Raw genomic sequence first — 25,372 nt, 5'->3', positions numbered from 1 at the left:
TTCACCTCTCTGACTTTGAGAATCTGAAAATTGATCCTTATGGGCTTATTGCTGATAGTGGAAGCTGACTTTATTAGCCCTATGTTTCCCACTGAGGCTTACAATTTATGAGTCATTACTCACACTAATCAATAAGTTGTTTCATTCACTGTCACTGTCATCCCGTTGCTCATCGATTTTCTCGAGCGGGCACCAGTAACATCTCTCATTGTGAGACTTATTGTTACTGTTTTTGGCGTATCCAATACACCACGGGTAGCTTGCCAGGCCCTGCCATGCGGGCGCAATACTCTTGGTAGCTTGCTGGGCTCTCTGAGAGGGACGGAGGAATCGAACATGGGTCGACCGCGTGAAAGGCGAACACCCTACCGCTGTGCTATCACTCCAGCCCAGTTGTTTCATTATCTTAAAAAAAAACTACCTATAAGTGTGTGACACAACTATTCAGAGTTACAAAACTATTCACAGTTAAACAACTAGACATATCTTAAAACTCGATGACTCCTTTTATAAAAGATGTATGGGTATTGGACCTGAGTGATAGTACAGTGTATAAGGATGACCCCAGTATCCCATATGATTCCTCAAGTTTATCAGGGGTGATCCTTGAGCACAGAGTCAGGAGTAAACCTTAAGCAACGTTGGGTATGCCCCTAACCCGCCCCCCCCAAAATGCATTGGTATGCACACAAATGCTTAGTCTTGATTTTTGTCTTTTAAGTATGAGATACTTTGTTTTGGAAAGGTCCTCAAAACAGCTCAACCCTGCACCTATAATTAATAATGTGTCTTCAGGCGTTGGAGAGGATGCCCAAAGGGCTGGAGCACATGCTTGGTACTCAGGAAGCCTGGATTCAAATCCTGGTACCACATGGTTCCCTGAATACTATTAGGAGTACACCCTTATCCCAGAACCACACTGAGGGGAATAGCCCTGAGCCTTGCTGGGTGTGCCTCCAAATCAAAACAAACAAGTAAATAAATGATTCTTCATTATAATTTTGATGAAGAAAAGCAATGCCAACAAATTTTCTGTAAGTTTTGCACTCTGGAAATGCTTTTGACAGGGAGTTAATGAAATGGCTCTATATACTCTGATCACAGCAAATTTGTCATAACTACCTTTTTGCACTAGAGTCCTGCCATTAGATCTAATGAGATATAATAATATCTAATGGACTGGCCCTCAAAGCAGGGCAAATGTGTCATCTCTCACATTGAATCCCCAGCCTCTCTCCAAACTTCAGAGCCTGCCCTTCCCCCTCTCAGCTGATGAGTTCCAGATGCTGGTGATACTTCAAAGGGTCCCACAACCCCTTCAGGTGCTCCCATCAGTGACTCGAAACCTTCAAACATGCTCTGACATCTTCCTTCATTCCATCCTGTGTGGCCAACCATGGAATCTGTATCGAGATGAATCACAGGGTCCATCATTTTATAACTGGACTTGAACTCTGAGACATCTTATGCCTGATGATCACTTCACTTCAGTTCTCTTTTTTTTTACTCCAGATCAGATTTTTGTATCAGAATCTGACTGAGGCAGAGGCAGAGGGCCAGCCCAATACTCCTCAGACATCAAGTCTCTAAGGAAAATGACTGGGGGCTGGAAGTGAAGAGGGGTGTCTCATTCACACTTGCCAACAGTGCCTACCTATGGGCAAGAGATTTCCTAAATGGCATCACCTTCCTGTCCTCTCCTCTGAGTATCAGAGAATATTTGCTGACACAAATAGTGAAAAATTCCTCCTGGATGACCCAGGTCACAGCAAACTCCTTTTGCCGAGAACCAAAATCATTCTCCTTTCTTTCCCCAGTGATTTCCCACCTCAGGGACTATCCCCACTATTCACCACTCCACTCACGCTGTCGCCCCGCCCAGCAGCCAGTCACTACTGGGTGCTGCCGTTTCTGCCTCCTTCCCTTTTCTGGGGTCCATTTACCTTTTCCATTCTCCCAACACTGTCTGCAGCCCACCACCCTGTCCTGCCCACAGCACTTTCTTTCTCTAATTTGACTACTTGCCTTTGATCCATTTAACCCATAGTGATGTCCTGAAACTCAGGAGGTTGTATCAAAACAAAATAGTTTTCCAGCATCCTTGGACTCACGTTGAGACCTGATCATCCCTTCACAGCATCTTATCTTATACCATTCGCCCCTTGGAACATTACATTCAAGGCCCATCAAATGTCTATCTGCTCCTCCAGATTTTCTCATCTTTTCACAGGGAGCTTGTTCTCTTCCTCCTTTTTGATATAGATAGAAAACATACATAGGGGCCAGAAAGATAATACTGTGGGTAGGACTCTTGCACACTGCCAACCTTTGTTAAATCTTTGCACCTTATTTCATCCCCCAAGACCTTCACAGAGTGATCCCTGGGAGTGCAGAGACAGGAGAAAGTCCTGAGAAAATCTGGGTGTAGCCCAAAACCAGAAAAACAAAGGAGAGAGAAAGAAATGGCATTCAGAAAAGTACAGTGATATAGGTATGTGGTTAAGTGAATTATCTCAAATGAGCACACACATATAATCCAGACTCAGGTTAAGAACCTGAAGATGACTAGAATTACAAAACCCTCCTCATTACTACCACTCCAACAGAACTCAGTACCTTTTTCAGAAGTCACTACCATCCACTCATTTTTAACTTGCGGGGAAAAGCCTGCAGAATCATGTCTGCATAACCGCCCATCAACTTCTGTGAACCCTACAGGACCGAACGAACACTCAAACCCTCCTTGCAGCTCCTCTCACTTTTGGTGGCTTTTTTTCACCAAATTTCCAGAAAATCATTACCACATGACGCACAGTGCCTGCCTGCCTTCTCCTCCCAGTCAATTGGTAATCGACTTGTCCCTAAAGAAACTCATTTGCTGAGGGTTCCTGTCTTCCTGAGGATTTTAATGCACACTGTTTCACCTTCTACAACCCAACATACCCCCAAAGCCGGCGAGATACCAACTCCTCCTGATTTTTCTTTCTTTTTTTCTCTTTCTAGTTTAGGGGTCATTCTAGCCAGTGTTCAGGGATCACTCCTTGTGGGGATCCGAAGCCCAATGCTGTGAAGGGAATTGGACCTACGTGGCCATGTGCAAGGCAAGAACCTTGCCCACAGTACTCTCTCTTTGACCTCAGTTTCTCCCTCTTCAACCTGCCCTGTGTGTGTCCCACTTCTAGTCTCATTAATCCAACACCTTCAAGGACATCTCCCTGCTCTCTTACAGATTCAACATTCCCACTGATTCCCCTGATTAGAAGTCTGGAACAGTCTAGCACTTTTTATGAAATAAAATCTCAACTGCAGTAAGACAGAAAGACTTTTTTTTTGTCTTAATGAGACACCGTGAGATGGTTACAAGCTTTCATGTTTGGGTTACAATCACACAATGATCAAACACCCATCCCTCCACCAGTGCGCATTCCCCACCACCAATATCCCCGGTATACCCCGCCTTTCCCACCCTCCTCCTGCCTCCATGGCAGACAATATTCCCCATACTCTCTCTCTATTTTTGGGCATTATGGCTTGCAACACAGACACTGAGAGGTCATCATGTTTGGTCCATTATCTACTTTCGACATGCATCTCCCATCCCAACTGATTCCTCCAGCCATCATTTTCTCAGTGATCCCTTCTCTATTCCATCTGCCTTCTCCCCTCCGCTCATGAAGCAGGCTTTCAGCTATGGGGCAATCTTCCTGGCCCTTGTATCTACTGATCTTGGGTGTCAGCCTCATGTGATGTTATTCTATACTCCACAAGTGAGTGCAGTCCTTTTATGTATGTCCCTCTCTTTTAAGACAGAAAAATTCTTGAACCTGCTGTTGCTGCAGCACCCCTTGATGTGCTTTTAGACACACACACACACACACACACACACACACACACACACACACACACACCTGGGTCTCTGCCCTACCCCATTGACTGTGCCAGGTTTAATGTACCAGCCTTCTGATCCTCTCTGCTGGGAATGCCTCTCATTCCATTCTCTCTTCAAAGCTTCCACTCACCCTTCATATCATTTCTTTAATGCCATCTCCTTCATTAAGCCACACTATTAACAGGTCCTTCTCTCTTCCTAGCTGCCTCTGTTTCTACCAATACAATGTCATTATTCTCTTATGCTTGCTTCATGCCCCCAGAAAACAAGCTCATTAAAGGCAGAGTCTTGGTTTTCTTAACATACATTTCAAGCCCGCTGAACTGTGCCCTGCACCTAGTAGGTAATCAAACGCTGTTAAGCTCATAAATGGTTAACATTTATTGAGCATTTATTATGCCTGATGTTTCCATTATCTCATTCTATCCTCGTGGCAGCTTATGAGGAAGGAAGTTTTCTTTTTTAATCCATTTTTTTCATGGAAGGAAACTGGAGCTTAATGAGATTAAGTAGCTTCCCCAAGGTCACACATTTGATAGGTGGCAAAAGGGGGATTCGAACCCTGATCTGTCCAGCTTTAAATATCCATATTTCACTACCATCTCCAAGCTTGGACTGAAGTGGAACTTTCCACAGAACTCTACGATAAGTTGCTGTAGATGTCCAGCAATTAGAACCATTATCTCAAAGCAATGGAAATATCTCTTTCCATATTTATCTCTTCATTATATTGAGTTCCCGAGGAGAGGAACTGAATCCTAACTATCTTATTTCCCCACCACCCAAACCCCGAAACAGTGACCTATTCGCAGCATGTTTGTGTCCACCAAATGCTTATTGAATGAAATAATGGGTGTGCTGTTTAGAGGCAGCGTTTGGCAGTGAGTCTTTTTGTACAATCATTCTCGGAACTGCTCTGATAGTTGCCCCAGTGCAGGACCAGCTGCTGCCCCCTCTAACCCTTTGCTTCTTCAGCACATCGAAGGCTCAGGGCCATCCCTGGCTGACCCACCCTCCACCCTGACCCCCCGCCCTTTGCCATCCTTCCTGTCTTCATGAATTCCCCTGCCTGCCTTCCTGCTGTCAGTGGCCTGATCAGGCTGAGCAGTTTCTGCCCAGCCCTCTGCTCTTGTTGACCCCATGCTCCACTTGAACCTGGCTGCTTCCCTGGTCCTTCTTGACAGGCAGGGCAACGTGGCATTTCTCGAGATAATTCCAGCACAGTGTGGATTGTGATAAGCGCAGAGTCACGAGGCATGGAAGGAGTTGTGAAGTGGGAGAACTTCCTAGTTCAATGGTGGCGGAACTGGACATGAATTAAGTCGCTATCTTTTCCCGCGGAGAGAAAGTTGTTATTGCTTTAACAAAGACTTTAGCTTATCTAGGTTTGTCAATGACTAAGAATTGTTGATTGTAAGTAATAGAATCTGGAGTGATTTAAGCTATAAAGAGAAATTTATTACAGGGATAGAGGAACCCCATGGTTGGAATGCAGACAGGCCTCAGGGAGAATTGCAGGCAGGTCCAAAAAATAGTTCAGTCTTGGAACTGGGTAGCTTTCTCCTCCCATGTCTTGTCCCTGCTCTCCTACACCTATGCCTCATTCTTGTCTCTCTGTGGATTGCTTCTAATCTCCAGATCTTAGTGCGGCACATGGCTGCTAATGGCTGTAAATGAGTTTGTACCTGGTTAGAGCTATAGTCTTCCTTAAAATCAACCATGCCCAAGGAAACTTGATTGGTCCAGAAGGTGCCCACCCTTTGTCCATTCAGCAGCTAACAGTCCAGTAGGGTGCATTTTTCAATGTAACTGTAAGCATCCGTCTCTAAGGAGAGGAGGAAGCAGACTCTCCAAAAATGCTGAGTTCCGGGGGCCGGAGGGATAGTATACTCGGTAAGGCACTCATAGCCTACCAGGATTTGATCCCAGGAATTCCATATGGTTCCCTGAGCACTGCCAGGAGTGATCCCTGAGTGCAGAGTCAGTAGTAATAGCTAAGCATCAGCAGGTGTGGCCCCAAAACCAAAAGAAAAAAAACAAAAACACCCCCAAAATGTTGAGTACACCTGGTTTTAACATCAGTAAATGTGCTTATAGAAGAATCTGGGGTACTTCTCCAAGAATAGAATATCTTTGAGTTTGGGGTTTTTTTGTTTGTTTGTTTTTTTCAGAAATAAATGCATGAAGATGAACTGCCTCTTAGCAGACCCACGTTAACTAAGGCCATGTCTGCTGGAAATTGCTGGAGGAGTGTTTTCAATGGCATTCTCTTTATCCAAGGCCTAGAGTCCTGGCTCCAACAGGAGCCTCCCACACATCTGTATGGCCCTCAGAACAACGGGGAAACCCAGCTGGGTGTTGCCCCTCATCTAAGCTTATCAAATAATGGCCACACCTTCCCACCAGCACCCAGAGTTCTGTTCTTCTTACTCAATGAAGTCAAGCCTAAGAAGGCAGCATTATCTATCCTGTGAGGGGTCCACACCCTGACAAATTTTGAGAGATAAATGTGGCCATTGCTTTCTTACTGTGTTTTGAGGTTGTAAGTGAGGGGACTAGGAAAGAGGCTTTTTAAAAATTCTGATCTAGCAGTGATTTCAATTCAAGGATTAGTTAAAAAAGTTTAACAACTCAGCAGTTGACCTGCTGGAGTCCAGTGACAGATCCCAAGCTTTGCATCCAGCCTTCCTGAACTTGCCTCTCTGGGCATTACTGGGCTGACTGCCACTGACTCCCGGGGGTGGCCCATTCTGGTGGCTCTTCGAAGGAGCACTAGGCATCAGACAATGGCTAGTGTCCTGGCAAATATGCATGAGATTTACCTGCTCAAGTCTGCTATATTGCCCACATGTTTTCAGTGACCACTCCGTGGCTTATTTTCCAGGCTCCTTGGGTACAGCGGGCCGTGTGTGCAACCTGACTTCCCGAGGCATGGACAGCTGTGAAGTCATGTGCTGCGGGAGAGGCTATGACACCTCCCGAGTCACCCGGATGACCAAATGCGAGTGTAAGTTCCACTGGTGCTGCGCCGTGCGCTGTCAGGACTGCCTGGAGGCCCTCGATGTGCACACGTGCAAGGCCCCCAAGAGCGCTGATTGGGCAGCTCCCACTTGACGCCAGTGGACATCATCGTCAGCCTCTTCTCCTCTCGGAAGGACGCCAATGGATCTGCAGGGACCTTGGGCCTTTGGGTTCTGTAGGGGAGTTATTTCCAAGGCATGTGACCTTTGTCTCTGCAGAAAGCCTCTCCCTCTCTGGGGACCCAGGACTGAGGTCACATGCTGTATGCAAAGCCTGCCCTCTTCTCTCTGACTTCCAGCATTCAAGGGTCCTAAAAGGCTGTTTGAGGGAAGAGGTGCAGGCCCAAATCCCCGTCTCCAATCTCCTACCCCCTCAGAAGTTTCTTATTTCTAGAGTTGTTGACCAGAGGGGAGAACATCTCAAAGGAGCTCTCTCTGGGTGTTCCAACACATGTTCACCTAAAGAAAGTAGGACCCGCTACCACTGAGTGAACTTAAATTCTTAAAAAGAGCCAGCAAAGGTTTAGCCTGAGCGACCTCCGGCAGTAGATGGTTACTGCTTCGGGAATGGCGACTGTCAAAAAAGACCTTAGCTTAGGAATATATCTTTTTCAAGGCATTTGTGCCCATAGTAAAATTGGATATCACAAGGCAGGGCCATTACTAGGTGGGGCCAGCATTGAATCGTCGTAATAGTACAAGAACGTCAGGAAATGATTGCTTTGCAGTACTGCCCTCTCATAGGTAAAACATTGAAGAGTGAAACTTCTTTCTTGCTTAGGATCTGAAGGGCATTTAAACAGAAGATTGACGATCTGGCAGGATTCTCTTACTATCAGGAGGAGAGGGAGAAAAATTATTTAGTGGGGAAGCAGAAAATGCATCTTGACACAGCAGTGCAGGTGACCTGTGGAATTCTGTAACTGAAAAAGCTTTGAGTGCAGACTTTTGGCATGATGAGATCAGGGAAACTGAGAGCTGACAAAGAGGTTTTCCGAGCTGAGTTCAGGTCTGGAGAGCCTTTCCCATAAGCAGAGGCCTAAAAAAAGTTCGCCACATGGGTAGAGGAACATCAACTAGCCCCCATCACCCTCCGGCATATTTAAAGACCTGTCATAGTTAATTGTGTTCATCTGTTGCTCACACGATGACAAGATACTGTAGCCCAAGCAAATGGCAAGGCGCTTTGTGTATAAAGCCGGGAACCCTAGCATATTGTGTTACACATGCATCGTAACAGGGAGACTATCATTAAAAGATCCAGCTGTAATTATGAGAACATCAGTATACAAATTGTGGTCAGCCCCTGTCTTGTGCCAAAAGATGACATCCAGGGAAAGCGGAGAAGCTGCTTCCCCATTCTGTAGATTCAGTGAGAAAAAGGTGAACTGGATTCTATCCCCTCACTGAATTAGGATCTTGTTCTCAATGTAATTATTCACAGAACTAACAGGATGCTTCATAATATGTATCTGGTCTTAAACTATCAGTGCCTGCTCGTTCTCTCATTCTTAGACTTTTGGTATCTCTCCCCTTGCTTTCTAGAAGGACTTTTAGACAGAGAATTGTAGGAAACATCCTATCAGAGTATTTTCTTGTCTTGATATTTGCCTCCTCATCTCATCTTTAAAAAAGCAGAATTCTTCTCCTTTCCCACACTCCCAAACCTCAGAATTCGCTAATAGTTCCAAAGAGACTCTTTCCTTTTTTTTGAGCTTATGGATTTGGAGTGTGGGAACAGTGGCGGGTGAGTCGCTGCTTTGAGCTTAGTGTGGGTCATTGGGGGAAGTGGTGGAAGGTTTGGCCCATGGGTTCAGTCTGAATCACACTGACGTTTGCTATAAGGTGAGGGGGTTCTTCTGGGTCCCGGCATCATCAGCCATCGTACATCTGTGGAAATAGTGGCACATGGAAACATTCAGAGGACACCTCAGTCCCTCTCAGTTTATATCTAAGGAAACTGACACCGAGAGGTGAAGGGATCTGTACAGACAGCCACCATGACTCCGTGCTCTGTTTCAAACAGTGAAGCCCTTTCTAGAGTAAAGCAAGCCAGTCTCTCAGGATGAACTCAATGGTACCTAAATCATTTTAGCATCCAAGGGGATGTTCCTTGTTTTCTCTTTTCTTTTTTTTTCTCTTGTCTTCCTGGGTCAGTTTAGATCCGATTTCTTTTTTATACTTAACTGCCTTGTTCCTGAGAGGGAGCCGAGAGGCAAGGCATATCCATGTAGAAGTCTGCACAGAGAGTCTGGTGGGTCGGGGGGCTACGGGACAGTGGGAGGAAGCACTGTGGGAAGAAAGTGAATTATTATTCCCTGTGTGTGCTTCTGAAGTAGAGACTCTTCATTCCTGGAAAACAACATTTTGTGAAGATCATTTCAAACTCATCTGCTTTAGAGTGTGGTAGAGGACCAGCATGATTATGATTCTATAATTAAGCCCTTGATTATCTGAGACTTTTAAAAGAATGTATGGAACTAATGACTCAACAAGTAGAGAATAAGAGAATCCACTCAGGTCCAATCCCCTCGCAAATTTCCTCAAGGGGAGGGGGAAGTCTACATTGAAACTTTCTAAGCCAAGATTAATATTCATTCATTTTCAGTGATATACAAAGTAGTTTCTCATATGAGGAAATCTTAGCTAGCTCATGCGTGTTTTCTACAATAACCTGCACATGACTTTGAGACATAGCAAATGTGTTGTTTGCCTCAATATATTCTCCTCTTTTAACTCAGTGGTGCCAGTGGATCATGTCTGGATTCTGTCACCATGCTTTCTTCATTTTCATCACTGCAGCCTGCACATCCCCTAAGGCTAGGAAAGACTGAATTCCCTGCCTTGGAAGACCCGTGCCTTCCCACCAGTGGCTTCAGCTCACACACAAATGCCCCCAGTGGCAATTCCACGCTTGGCTTGGCCTCTGTTTCTACCCCGCATATTATTGAACCACAGGGAAATGGGACACAAGGCGCCCCAGAACACTGTCTGCTTTCCTTTGTCTGTGTGGGTGTCACCAGATTGAAGGGAACGTGCCAGGGAATCCAAGAAAGGATGCTTTAGTCTGCAGGGCACCAGAGGATAGGAGTGAGGGGAAGAGCCCTGTCATTCTTGGGGCTACCTGCCGAGCCTGACGTGGTTGGAGAGTTGTGTTTGTCTGCTCTTGTTGCCAGCTCCACCTTCCTTCTGTTTGTCTTGTTCCTGTGGTATCAGGAGCTCTGAGACTCAGGCAGGTGATCAGGTTTCATTTCTGTCGTGTAGCTTTGCTCTGTCCTGATCCTGTGCTCAGGAGTGAACCCCCAGCAATGATCAGGAGACCTTGACCAGTGCCAGGGATCAAACTGGCATCGCTGCATTACTAGGCAAGCCCCTTAACGCTCTGTACTATCTTTCCAAGCAATCTGTTCCATCCTCACAGCCGTGTCCCTTATGGTGGGAGTTGTCATACCACTTGAAAAAAAGACCCCATTGCTCTTTAAAAGAGGGTAACTTGAAAGTTAGACAACCCAACTTCACATGGCCACTTAGAAAAGAATCCTGCACCGATTCTACAAGACCCAAAGCAGGCTTCTCTGCCAGGAGCAGCGACATGACTGTGCATGAGAGTGTAATGGACGACGACGTTTGCAGGCCCAGATTTTGTTATTACTTCTGTCTCTCCCTCCACTCCCCCACCCCCTTTTTTTTTCTCTCTCTCTCTTTGAGGCTGGCCTGGGGCTGGTGTTGTCTTGCTAAGTGAAGAACACAAATCTCTCCTCTTACCAAAATAAAGGCTCTCAAAATAAAGGCTCAGAAGGATGTCCAATGGACCAGAACCATTCTTTTGTGTCTATTTACTGTACTGCAATCTGGGTTTCCCTATATCAAGAGCAAGAGTTGTACTCTTAACAAATAGACCTCACCAGCTCTCCGGCTGGTAAATTGCTTTTGTCAGGTCTGTGCTGACCTTCTGAAAAGCAATCTGCCAATGCAGGCTGACAGCTCAGATGTGCTTATTTTGACCTTCTCCTTACCTAGGCAGAGAAAATTTTCACTCATCCATGCGAATGTTCTTTACATTTTTCTGAGGATCAGTGAGGTGACAGGTAGTTTGCAAAGCCCAACATGATCACTATTTTTCTAAATCATAGTTGTTCCAACTCTAGTTTTTTTTTTCATGATGTTCACATGGATTCCTGTCTAACCAAACCTCCCACTGCCACAAGCTAATAAAAGTGTCACAGCAGATTGTTTCAAAGAACTATTGTTATTTACAAGTCTACATTTTCTGTGAAATCAAAACATAATAAAGTGAATTTTCAGTGTTGACTTTGTTATTTTAAACTTGTGATGGTCTTGCCAAAGTCTCTGGTGAAAAGAAATCCCTGCAGATTCTGGAAACGATTCCCCTGTCTTTTCTCAAGACTACACTTAACACAGCTTGATTAAGAAGTCTCTTCAACTTTATAACAATTTTCAGGGAAGATAAGAAGACGATTGTCTTATTATCCTAATGACTGCTCTTGTTATTTCATGGGTAAGACATACGGGGGTCAGATTGAGAAATTGTTTGAGATTTTCGGCCTCTCTCCCTTGTGGTTACCATCTCTGTGTATGCCACTCATAGTACCAGCATGATTCACAGGATATATGAATCCATCATCTTCCCCGATAGCGTGAGACCCTCCCCTACCAATGTCTCCAAATTGCTGCTTTCCATGTACGTGCTTGCTCCAGCCTGAAGTGGTATTTTCTCAGCTTGATTGGAAACATACAATGTCCTTCACCTCTTTAATGAGATATTTACAGCCTAATTGTATGTGCTATTTATTTATATGCAAGCAGCAAAAGCTCAAAAAATGGAAATAAACTCTCCCTCGGCAAAGTAAATACACACACCTCCGTTTCTTTTCTATGCTTTGGGGGCAACCTGAACAGGTGAGATGCTGGCTCTGCACCCAAAGATGCCCAAATGCCCCCAAAGTCAAGATGCTCACATCCCTGGGATTTTGTCCTTCCTTTCAGAAATGTTCACACTTGATGGAGCTTAAGAAGAGCTGGTGCCATATGCCTCTATGGTTTTCAAAGGTCTTTGCCCTTAAGTTTCCTCCCAACATTATCAATAAAATTTCTCTTTACCTAACCCTTTTTTTATAAGACAGTTATTTATTTATTTATTTATTTATTTATTTATTTATTTATTTGGCCGCTTAGTGGCCATGCAATATTTTATAGCCTACTTCTCCCTGTGGGAGAGCCTGGCAAACTACTGGGAATTTCCTGCCCACATGGGAGAGCCTCGAAAGGTCCCCATAGTGTATTAATATGCCAAAACCAGTGACAAGCTGGGTTTCATTCCCCTGACCCTGAAAGAGCCTCCAATGTGGCATCGTTGGGAAGGACGAGTAGAGAGAGGCTTCTAAAATCTCAGGGCTAGGACGAATGGAGACGTTACTGAGACCACTCAAGAAATTCGACGATCATCGGGATGATGATTTATTTATTTATCTATCTATCTGTCTATCTATCTATCTATCTATCTATTTATTTATTTATTTATTTTACTCTCAGTAGCTTGTTGGGCTCTCGCAGAGGAACAGAGGAATCAAACCCAGGTAGGCTGCGTGCAAGGCAAACTCCCTACCTACTGGATTGCTTATTTATTTACTTGCTTTTTGGGTCACACCCAGTGATACACAGGGGTTACTCCTGGCTTTGCACTCAGGAATTAATCCTGGCAGTGTTCGGGGGACCGTATGGGATGCTGGGAATCAAACCTGGGTCGCCACATGCAAAACAAATGCCTACCCATTGTATTATCGCTCCAGCCCCACCTAACCCTTTGAGAGACCTCTCTTGATCCTCATTGGGTCTTTAGAGGCAAGCCTCATCTCCACCCACTAGATGCCAGAAACAATTTCCCTGCCACCCAGATGTGTCTCCAGACACAAACAAATGTCCTTCCGGAATGCGGAGTGACAGTGACAACTGAGAATCCTCATCGGCCACTGAGGAGTGAGCCCTCTATTAGAATGCAAGCCTTCAAGAGATAGAGGTGGTAGTACTTACACACAGACTGAGTGGGATCTTCAGCTGAACACCTGGAATTTCTCCATAGTATAAATTTATGATAAATCATTTTAAAAAATCATCAGAGAAAAGCTATTTGATTGCATATGTGTGTGTCTGTATCTCTATTCCTGTAATTTTCAGTCAGCTGCACCTGGTTGGGAATAGTAGTTCTATGGGAGTCATTCTGAGCACGCACCTATCAGAGCAGCTGGGACAGAATGGCTGGGAAACATTTTGATTGAAGGGTGAATCCTTCCACAAGGAAAGTCGCGGGGTTAGAAAGGTTGAATTTTGGCACTCACTTGGGTTTCCACACTCTGCATCCTGGAAGACTGGGAAAGCATGCAGTCCTGGATTTCTGGGGATGGGCATCAACTGGGGGTTCAAAAAGAAAAAAATTCAACAGAAGAGAAACAGTAATGTGACAGAAGTACTCTTGGAACTCCTGAATTTTTACCACATTTGTTGTGGATTGGGTAAGAACCTCAGGAAAAATAAGAAAGTAAGAATATTATGAATTTCCACAAAAATGCTGAGCAATTTTGAGTTTCTCCAAACAGAAGAGAGAGTCACAATAAAGAGGAGCATGGCAAAACATAGAAAGCCCAAGTTAGTGTGGAGATAGAATTTCCACTGCAATGCCAGATCACATATTTGATCAGAAAGAAAGAAAAGAAAGAAAGAAAGAAAGAAAGAAAGAAAGAAAGAAAGAAAGAAAGAAAGAAAGAAAGAAAGAAAGAAAGAAAGAAAGAAAGAAAGAAAGAAAGAAAGAGAGAGAGAAAGAGAGAGAAAGAAGAAAGAAAGAGAAAGAGAGAGAAAGAAGAAAGAAAGAAAGAAAGAAAGAAAGAAAGAAAGAAAGAAAGAAAGAAAGAAAGAAGGAAGGAAGGAAGGAAGGAAGGAAGGAAGGAAGGAAGGAAGGAAGGAAGGAAGGAAGGAAGGAAGGAAGGAAGAAAGAAAGAAAGAAAGAAAGAAAGAAAGAAAGAAAGAAAGAAAGAAAGAAAGAAAGAAAGAAAGAAAGAAAGAAAGAAAGAAAGAAAGAAAGAAAGAAAGAAAGAAAGGGAAGGGAGGGAAAGAGGAAGACTTGAATGCATGCACACACACACACACACACACACACAAACACACACAGCCAGCCATTTGTGACTCACAAGCTGTCCCTCAGATTGCGGAGGGGACACAGGCAGAAGATGAAGTGGAGAAAAAAATAAGGGTAAACCCAGGCAACCAGAGAACTTGAGGCAGGTAACACCTACTTGAATAAGTCCAAAAGCCTGTGTTCTGTTACTGGATAAATTTTCATGGATCAAATAAAATTTATATTTCAGGTTTCCCCCAAAAGCCTGTGAATATTCCTTAAAAAGAGAAGATAGGAACTACTTGAGTGAACAAATATTTCTTCTCTGTTCCTTTTTCTAGTTCTGAATAGCATTGCCTGAATAAAATCTAATCAACATACTCAGTTTACTATGTAGACTCCTTTTGGATTTTAACTTGATTTTGTCATATCTGAGTAGTTCTGGGGCTGGAGCGATAGCACAAGTGGTTAGGCATTCACCTTTCATGCGGCCGACCCGAGTTCCATTCCTCCGCCCCTCTCGGAGAGCCGACAAGCTACCGAGAGTATGGAGCCCGCACAGCAGAGCCTGGCAAGCTACCCGTGCATATTGGATATGCCAAAAACAGTAACAATAAGTCTCTCAATGAGAGACGTTGCTAGTGCCCGCTCGAACAAATCGATGAGCAACGGGATGGCAGTGACAGTGACAGTGAGTAGTTCTGACCCCTGCAGCCAAATCACAGCCTCAAATATCTCCACACAGTAACGCCCACCCACCACCCACCTCCATCCTATTTTAATAGCATTGTCAGGCTGTCTTTAGAGTTGCACATGAAAGGAATCACATTACTGACTATAGAGCCAATTCAAATAATTAAATAAATGCCAAAGATGCATCCAGTATTCACTCGGCTGGATTGCCCACTTTAGTTGGAGAGCACCACAAACCCATCTGTAAATGTTTAGGGGTTTGATGTTATAGGTGGGGGTCACACACAAGCTAAGTAAAAAGCAGAAAATAAAAAAAATAAGAATTGGCATCTCCAAAAGTATACCAAAAGTATACCTGAATATATAAATTTTAGTATCTGCCTCTTGATCATTATTCTCCAGTAGAAATAAAGACTTCAAGGCCTTGAACTCTGATTCGTCATGTGGAATCATGCTTAATCAAGACAAATATTTCCAGATTAAGAGTACAACTTGAAGGAGTATGGGTTTAATTTTCCTATATATTGCTGTAACTATAAACAATGCCTTATCTTCTCAGCAACTCTCATGAAATAATAAGCAGCCGTGTTTTTTTAAAGCATTTACACCAGCCCTTGGAGATTTTATTAGAAGCATGATTCACAGATGAGAAATTTCCTCTTGTACAAGGTTTAATAACTAGAATAAGCATTTCTGTCTATATAGAAAAATGAATCTGAATGCTTCTTCTGGCTATTCATTCACTCTCTTTCTCTTTTCTCTCTCTTTCTTGAACTGATTGAATGGGTCAAGATGGTCCCTTTCATTTGCATATCATAGACATACAATTTTGCAGTTCAAGGTGTTCAGCCATATGGAAATGGTGCCTCAAAAGAGCAGTGAGATTGTTTGACACTTAAAGGATCTCGAAAGTGAATATTTAAGGAATCACAGAATGGCACATTTGGAAGGAACAATGCACATGATTTATTTCAACCTCTACATATTATTCACAGGAAAACAAAAGAAATTTCATGGTTCAGACTGTGATGTAAGCAAGGCGCTCTGAATCATCTTCAGGGAAGAACAGTTATTATTCATTCAGTCGGTCTGTATTGAACATCTCCTGTGACTCAATTGCTGTGCTACATACTGGAATGCAATGGTGATTAAGACAGACGTGCCTTTTGCTCAGAGCCTTCTGGGAGGGCTAACACCAAACATGTGTACTTTACTTTTTACTTTACAAGCACTTCAACATGCATGATTGGAGTTAGTCCGCAGACCCACCCTTAAATGTAAATAAGTTATCCTTTTATTTTTTTCTTTTTCAAAAAGGGCGAGTTTCAGAGATTTAATAATTCACCCAAGTTCATAGGAGGCAGGGCCTGAACTCATCTTTGTCTTCTAACTTGCATTCCACTGTCATTTCCAGTATGCCAGATCGCCTTCTGATTAAAACTCAATAGAGTGTTTCTGGCCAGTGGGCTATTGGAAATGACTTTAGCTGGTCCATGACCATATTTTCCAAATGACAGTGCAAGTGTGTGAACTGCCAAAGGATTTCTGCGATTCCTACTTTTATTTATATGTGATCCAGATCGCAAATTATATGGAGATATACATTTTTAAAAAGCACTTTTGTTTAAAATAGGAATAGTTTTTGAGATTCTTCTAGAATATCCGAGCTTTCTCATCATAAGAAATGTACTTTCACTGCCATGTGAAGATTGAAAATGGTTCAGTACATTATGTATCAATTCAAGCATAGTATGAATCACAGTTTGAGAGTTTTTTGGCCAGGGATGTTGCTCAGCGGTAGCACACTTCCCTTGTCTGTTTTAGGCCACGGATTTTATTCCCAGTACCAAAAATTTTTTTAAACAAAAATATTAATTATCCCATCTATTCATTACTCAGGTTTTATGAATATGAATGTTTTTTTCTGATGGGGTCTGAGGTTGTAGTTCAATGGTAGATCATTCACCTTGCTGGCATGAGGTCAAGGTGTCAAGAGTTTAATTCTTGCCAGTGCTCCACATTATCAAAAGTGATCCTCGGTGCCACTGGGACCCCTGGAAATCTCTTGGCACTGCAGCCAAGTAGATGCACGCAGGAACGGAGTGTGAGAAACTACCACTCCCACACTGCCACCCCAGACACCAACACCGAAAAGGCAAGGGACACATTGTTTTCATAATAGTCTCAGGAAGGCAGTTAATACTTTCTTAGCAACAGCACTAAAATGTTTTGCAGAATTGTATTCAAAAGTAACAATAGCTCCCTAAACAATTTCACTTAGATTCTTTCTTTAGGGCCACTTCCAGCAGAGCTCGGCTTACATGGTCACAGAGCTCAGGTTTGGGGGTGATAGCTGTGGGTCACCAGGACTACCCTGGACAGTTCTGGGATTGTGGTGTCAGGGATCAAACTCTGGGCCTTGTGCACACAAGATAGGCATCTGCTCTGCCACTTGAGTGATCTCTCTGGCTTTTAGAATATTTTAAAACCTGCAAAATAACATATAGCTATATTGGTATCCGGACTGGAGCAATAGCACATCGGGTGGGGTGTTTGCCTTGCACACGGTCGACCCGGGTTTGATTCCTCCATCCTGAATCGAAAGACAAGCTACCGAGAGTATCCCGCCTGCACAACAGAGCCTGGCAAGCTACCTGTGGTGTATTCAATATGCCAAAAACAGTAACAACGAGTCTCACAATGGAGACGTTACTGGTCCCTGCTCGAGTAAATCGATGAACAACAGGACGACAATGCTACAGTGGTATCTATTATTGGTATCTATTAATAAAACAGAATTCCTTATTGTTTAACACAAAGTGATCTTTCCATAAAATAATGTGGGAAGACTTGCATGACCCTAGTTTATTAAATAATGCTAGATTATTCGGTGGTGTTCTAAGAGTAAAAGGAGACGGCTCCTCTCTGTTCTGATCTAGAAAGACTCACTTAGAGGGTGGGATTAATACATATGGCCAGAACTGAACTTCACTTGGTCTTTACATTTCTTCTTACTTAGTAGTGCAACCTTGTGGTTGGGACTATTTCTAATGGTGGTCAAATTAGCAAAAGGAAAGTATTTTGGAATGGAAAAAAGCCAAGACGAGTCTTGACATGACTAGTTGAGGAATGTAGGAGATTAAGAGAAAAATCTTTGTTTAAATGGAATTTTAAATGTTAAATCAAGGGAGAGAGTAAGGTGTTTTGTTGTTATGTTGTTTTGCAATTATTCTGAAAGAGTTTGAAATAGGTTATACTCATGTTTATTAATAATGAAAAATATATTCACACATGTACACATGTATTTTTATTTGTGACAAATCCGCTAAAATATGTGAGTTCACAAAAGAGGTGGTCATTAAGATAAATACATTTAGAAAATCTAGCAAAGGTAATCCCACTTAGAATGTGAGTCATTCTTTTGAAGCAATAAATAGACTGTGACAATGAGCTAAGGCAATTTTCCCATAACATAAATATTTTTCCTTAAGACAACTGTGGTAGAATCAGATCCCTAGGCAGATTATATTGACAACCACAAGGAAGAACTCATTTTCAAGTGTCATTTTCCTTTCACTATCTGTGAAGGTACCTAAAATTCTCATCCTTGCCAATGATATCTCGGAATTGATGAATTATCTCTGAAAATTTATTTCCAAAATGAATGAATTTCTTTTCAAATTTCTTAATTCAACAATTACATTAAAAAGTATCTGACATAGTTTACCATTTATCAAGTGTTTGGGGAAGGCATTTTATTCTTGGAAAAACAGATTGAATAAGAAAAATAAAGTAAATAAAACTTCTCTTTCTCCTAACATGGCAGTTCTGCTAAATTTTGTTTTCAAAAAGATTCTATTGCAAAAGTGACCATAAATTCTCTTTAAGGTAAAATTAGCATCCTTTGAAATATGTAACTCATTCCTACTCTCACAATGTATGAAATCTCAAAAGTCAAAAAATAAAGAGAAATATGTAAACTCAAGTTTTGGAGCCCCAGTAGAGATTTATTAATCACCCTGTGTTGAAGTTTGGGGTTTAGGGTCATGTTAATCCAAAAAACAAGGTCTTGAGCCTTCCAGAAATGAGGGATTAGAATGAAAACAAAATATTCCAACCCTTCCCATCTAAAGTTAGAACTTCCAAAGGGCTAATGAATCATTAAAGAAAAAAATCTGACCGCCAACATAGGGATCAACTCAGAGCTAGACTGTTATGAAATAGGACTAAGATAGAAATAAATTATTTAAAATAAATTTACTCCTCTGGCTAGCATTTCCTCATCCTACTTTACAATTTACATAATTTGATGCTCCAGGAATTCCCCAATCAACACCCAATTAAAAAAATAAGCAAAAATATAAGTGACTATCAATTATAACACTAAATACCTTTTTGAGATGCTTAGAAGATTCTAATGGTAAATTTTAACAAAACCTGATTTGATAATCTAAATATACAACAAACAACACAAAATAAGTATTAACCTAATTCATAAGAAAAGTCATAGATGTATATTCTCAAGAATATAGGATAGTATAATAATCATATATCATTAGACTTTAAACAATTATATTTAGGAATGATAAAATTCAAAATGAATAACAAATGTATAAAAGATACATAATTCTTAAAGTAAAATTATTAATCAAAATGATATTTAAAAAATACAAAAAAGGAACATCCAAATTTTTAAGTGTGCCACTGATTTTTAAACCTTATTACCAAAATCTTCATCATCATCATCATTATCATCATCATCATCATCATCCCATGTCTTCATTCCTCCTAGCCCTGAGATTTTAAAAGCCTCTCAAAATCTTAGCAGATGAAAATCAATGGATTATACGGATCATACACGAGCATCAAGAGGGATTTATTCTAGCAATACAAGGATGATTCAACATATGCAAATTAATTAATGTGACATATGACATCAACAAAATAAAAGAAAAGTTTAAATGATCAATAGAGAAAGCTTTAGGTAAGATTCATTACCTGTTTATGATAATTTTAAGAACTCTAAAAATGAAGATAATAAGAAACTTGGGTTGGAGAAATAGTGCCTGGATTTGATCCTCAGCACCATACATGATCCCCTAAGAACAGTCAGCAGTGATCCCTCAGCACAGAACAAAAGGAACTCTTGAGCACTATTGGATGTTCTCCTCTCATCCCCTGCAAAAGAAAGGACTTATGTCAATAACATATAGGCTATATACCATAAACCCACAACCAACATGATATTCAGTGATGAAAAATTGAGTATTCATTTGAAGTCAATTTATTGGCTCATAGCAGTGAGTTAAGAAAAAGAAATTTAAGGTATACATATCAGAAAAGCAATCAAACTATTTGAAAATAATATGGTATACATAAAACACCTTTAAAACTTTCCAAAATACTCCTAGAAACAATAAAACTATACAGTAAAGTGACAGTCTATAGAACTGATGTATAAAAATATCAGTTGCATTTTTACATGCAAATAATCATATGAAAGACAAAGAAAAAAATTCATTTACAATTATGTAGAAAAAGAATCCCTACTGCCGGCTCATGCTCCACTGAGATTCAACCTGGGTGCCCATGACTTTGCACAGCTGCTTTGCTGCTGAACAACCAGGATCCAGAGCCAGCTATACCATGCTGCCCCAGGAAGAGAAATGATGCAATTTCCAACTTAAATCTCCCTAGACCTAATTACTAAAATACAGAAATCCTAAACCGCCGGCCACTACTGCGGCTGCGCGACTTTATATCTCTTCATTCTCATCAGTGGAAAACTAATTATTAAATGTTTCCTTGTCAATAGGGCCGTATTCTTGGGGGATAAACTCCAACAAGAATAGTGAGTTCTGTGTTGAAACTCCAACAACAACAGTGAGTTTTGTGTTGAAATATGGAATGTAATCAAGGTAAAGAGAAAAGGAAGTGAAATTTATCAGTTGTATCAGTTATGCAGGGGGGGTGGGGAGTTCAGTGGTGGAGGGGGTGGGAGGTATACTGGGTTGTTTTTTCCTTTTTCTTTTTTTGGTGGTGGAATATGGGCACTGGTGAAAGGACGGGTGCTTGAGCATTGTATAACTGAGACATAAGCCTGAGAACTTTGTAACTTTCCACATGGTGATTCAATAAAATAAATTTAAAAGAATTTTAATTTTAATAAAACAATTTATAAAAAAAAGAATCCCTACTTAGGAATCAACTTAGCAAATAAGGTAAAATGTTAATTAATTGAAAAATACAAATCAGTATTAAAAGAAATAGAAGAAAACACAAGGATATGGAAGAATATTCCATGTTCATAGATTGAAAGAATTAACGTTGTTTAAATGGCCATTCTACCCAGAGCATTTTACAGATTCAACATAATTTTCTTATCAAAATTCCCATGGCATTCTTCAATAACACAGCACAGACACTGATAAAATTTGTTTGGAACCATAAAATTTCTAGAATAGACAATGTAATTCTTACAAAAAAAAAAGGATGGGAGTCCTTAAAACTATAGTCTAGTTTCCTTGTATTTATTTATTTATTTATTTATTTATTTATTTATTTAATGGCTGACCAGTTTTCCTATGGGGGTGGTGACTAGGATTGTATATGTAATGGTAAAACAGGTATTTTTGGCAACTGTTCTGTGTAAAGTGTAAAACATTCCAACAAAAGATTTTGACCTATGTTCTTTTTGTTCATATGTTGATTGTTAAATGTGATAATGCAATCATAATACTTGTTAAATTTGTCCAAAAACTCCATGACTGTGGTGAAGAAAAAAGAAGAGATAGCTCAAAGGAAGGGCTAGTAGACTGGAAGATTAACCTAAGGAAATTACCCATAATTCTTACCAAGATATAAAGGAACAGAAATCAAAAGTTTGAAAAAAAATCATGGGAAGTAGAATATAAATCTGTCATATATCTTACAATAGAAATTCCGGAAAGAAAATATTTTAAAAGGAGCACATCCACAATGGATAAAAGAAGAATGGATAAAAGAAACTTCATTTTCAAGAAGTACAAATTTAAAATAGTGTTAAAAAAATAAATACATTGACACCAAAACATATTGCAGAGAAAGTACAGTAATACAGTAATTAAGAGAAACTATCAAAGCTACCAGAAAAAAAAGGACAACTTACCTACCAAAAAAATTTTCAGAAGGACAAGAAAAATAATACAAGTTACTTGCCTTGCAGGCAGCCAACCCCATTTATATCCCTGGCATCACTTGTATTCCCCCATGTCCTTCTAGGAATGATTCCTGAATACAGAACTACGAGTAATTCCTGAGCACAGCCAAGTGTGGTCCAAAACCAAAAATCAGTAGAAGAGGCAATACTTCTCCAAAGCAATGAAATTTTGGCAATGGAACTTCAAAATTTTGAAAAAATAATAATCTGTCTCACTAAATTCAGATGAACTGTCATTTTAAAAGTATAACAAAAAAACATTTTCAATAAATTGATTATGATTCTATTGCTCATAATAAAATAGCTAGAAATAAGCAATCTGCAGAAACATGAGAAATACCACAAAAATAAATACTTTGAATAGAGTGACTGCCATAGAAAGACCTATTGTAAAATGTCAGCTTTTTACTAAAGTTGATTTATAAAGTGGCAGTTCCAATATAAGACCCCCAAGAATGATTACATTGCTTCCTTTAAGTAGACTTCTTTCCCTTTTTTGCCCCGCACCAGTATCTCGTTCCACTTTCATTATGGATATAACTAGAGAATATCAGGCATGCAGCGGATATTCAATGATAATACACTATTAGCAGAGAGGAGCAAGAAGTGGTTGGGGAGATAGCTCAAGTGGTAAAAACAGAGGCTAACATGTTTCAGGATGGGAGTTCAATCACTGGCATCACATGATCCCCGCCCCCAAACTACTGGGTGTAGCCCTGGTATTCCCTGAGACCCCACTGGCAGTGACCCCTGAGCTCCTGGAACTCTGTTGGGCATGGTCCCTATTTTAAAATAAAGAAAAATAAAAATGAATAAATGAATGATTCAAGTGTTCTGTGAACAATTCCTATTGTGTTCTCAAAAAAATTCTCACCAAGCATGGCTCACAGTGCATATCAAAGTAATCCTCAGCTTTGAATTTCTGCATAAAGTATGTAAACAGAGCTCTTGCCAAGGACACTGTAGGGTTTGATTACAATTGGAAAATACTGTAAAAGTTTTCCTGAGGAACATAAATAGATGACAGCATTGAACCTTACTGTTAATCTGATTAAAACTAATCCACACACATCAAAATATAAGAACAGAAGATTATTTTTACTTTATAGATACCTCCCAAGGTCAACAAAATTCTTTAAACAGTAATGTCCTGATCTTCCAATTTGTCATGTGGTTCAGGAAGTGGTCAGGTAATTTTTACATATAAATATATATGTATATACACATATGTGTAAACATGTAAATATAACATATCACCCATAAAAGTTTCAGAAATTCACATCAATAAATTTCTTGCAGATCAGGATTTGGAGATAGTGCAAGATAACTCATACTTAGCGTGTGGCAGCCCTGGGTTCAATTTCCAGCCCTGTATGGCCTCCTGGACACAATTAGATGTGGTGCTAGAGGCCTATATATCCTTCTAGGCTATGGCAGCACAGCATCACTGAGTATCACTGTATCACAGTCATCCTGTTGCTCATCAATTTGCTTGAGCAGGCACCAGTAAATTTTCCATTGTGAGATTTGTTCTTACTGTTTTTGGCATATCAAATACACCACAGGTAGCTTGCCAGGCTCTGCCATGTGGGTGGGATACTCTCGGTAGCTTGCCAGGATTTCAGAGAGGGACAGAGAAATCAAACCCAGGTCGGCCGCATGCAAGGCAAACGCTCTACCTGCTGTGCTGTCACTCCAGCACTGAGTAAAGCAACAAAACACAGTATCATGGAATGTGCTCTCAGCTCCCTCACCCACCAGCAAAGCTAGCCTCTACTTAAAAACAAAAAACAAAACAAAACTAAAAACCTGTAGATAAAAAAGGTCTTGGTGCATAATAGTCCCAGAGAATTAGTTGTCTTCAAACAGGTAAATGTATTGCTGGAATTTTACTCCCCATATCTTAGTCCCTCCTTCCATTACAACATGAATTAGTAGAGTTCAAAGCCGACTCTATCTGGTCTTATACAATTTTCCCCAAGTTATTGCTTGCGGATATTTTATTGATAATATCTCTCTTAAGCTTCCCACTTACATTTGCTTGTTTACTTGTTTTTGGACCACACAGGAGATACTTTAGGAGTACTTCTTGTGGTGCTCAGGGTAATATGTGGTGCCAGGGATCAAACTCACATCTCCTGTCTGCAGAGCATGTATTCCATCTGTCTGCGCTCTCTCTTCTGACCAAGACTCACCCCTGAAAGGTTTCCCGTTGCTCAACAATCCTAGGGACTCACTGTGCTCAGGTGGGCCAGGACTTCCAAAGACCCTAACTGCAAGTGTTCTTCAGTTTACATCATTGCTTCTGAGACTTTTATAGATAGGTGCCACCCTTGAATATGAACCCTAGAGAGCCAGGGGGACTCTGGACCAGGGATCAGGAGATAGAGTGCGTTGTTGGTCCAGATCATGTAGCACCTCATACTTGGGCTACTGAAGTCCAGCTGCCGTATTCAGCCATTGTTGTCAGTAGCTCTAGGTCCTGGTAGCAAGGTTTGTAGCTTCCTATGTCACTGCAGTTTTTGCAGGAACTTCTTAAGTGCGACCAGCAGTTTCTCACATTCGGAATTCCCCTCTGGAGCTCTTGAATGACCTCTACCCGCTGGCATTTGTTAGTGCCACACTCCTAGTAACAGGTTTCTCTCATTTCAATGCTCCAGAAGAAGATCATGGTGTCTCACACTCATTCCTGACCAGTCTCTAGGGATTTTTTTTTTTTTTGCAAACCAGAAACCACAGGAATTTTTCAATGATTCTGTTACATTTTCTCCTCAGGGCAAGGAAGGGTAGTGTCCTTACATTAGCATAAGTAAGATGGGCAAACACGGGGCTCTTCTCCCGAAAAATTCTGCTCCAAACACACCTGTGCTCTTTTATTTATTTATTTTTAATTCCATACTTAGAAGTCACCTGTATCCAGAAGGATTAGCTGAAAGACTATTCTGAGGCCTCTGCTTTCAAAGGAGATGTAGTTAGACTGGAGACTCCCACTAATGAAAATCCATAATTCCTCCTTTTTGCCTCTTCTGAGCTTCTCAGTCCTCCAGGTGCCCAAGTAATAATATGGATTTTAGGTATAAATCCTCCTTTTTATCTTTATTTATTCATTTAGTTTTTGCTTTTTGGGTCGCACTCGGCAATGCATATCACACTCGGTGATGCAATAACAGGGGTTACTCCTGGCTCTGCACTCAGGAATTACTCCTGGCGTTGCTGGAGGACCATATGGGATGCTGGGAATCCAACCCGGGTTGGTTGCATGCAAGGCAAACATCCTACCTGCTCTGCTATGACTCCAGGCCCCCAAAGCCCCCTTTTAAAAATAAATTAACCACACATTAAGGGAGAATTAGACATCCCTTTCAACTCAGGAGGAACCTCGGTGGAGCAATGAATGTAGAGTTCCACTGTCTTCACATCTTTGTAAGGAAATTCCAAGAGTT

General features: G+C 41.2%; 1 protein-coding gene across 2 annotated transcripts in view; it reads left to right on the top strand.

The window, feature by feature from the left end:
* The window catches only part of WNT2 (Wnt family member 2), a 104,314-nt gene that overhangs the window by 41,275 nt on the left and 37,667 nt on the right, over positions 1-25,372 (top strand). Inside the window, exon 5 of one of the 2 annotated variants that reach the window (XM_004602069.2) lies at positions 6,774-11,781. The exons of the other annotated variant lie outside the window; for it this stretch is intronic. Coding sequence (XP_004602126.1) covers positions 6,774-7,003 — 230 coding nt within the window. The 3' untranslated portion in view covers positions 7,004-11,781. Of the gene's footprint in view, positions 1-6,773; positions 11,782-25,372 lie in introns of those variants that run through there. 2 annotated transcript variants of the gene reach the window in all.

Source organism: Sorex araneus, chromosome 1 (genome assembly GCF_027595985.1).
Source record: "Sorex araneus isolate mSorAra2 chromosome 1, mSorAra2.pri, whole genome shotgun sequence".
In the NCBI taxonomy this organism is placed as follows: domain Eukaryota; kingdom Metazoa; phylum Chordata; class Mammalia; order Eulipotyphla; family Soricidae; genus Sorex; species Sorex araneus.
This window is presented reverse-complemented; position numbering and strand designations above follow the sequence as displayed.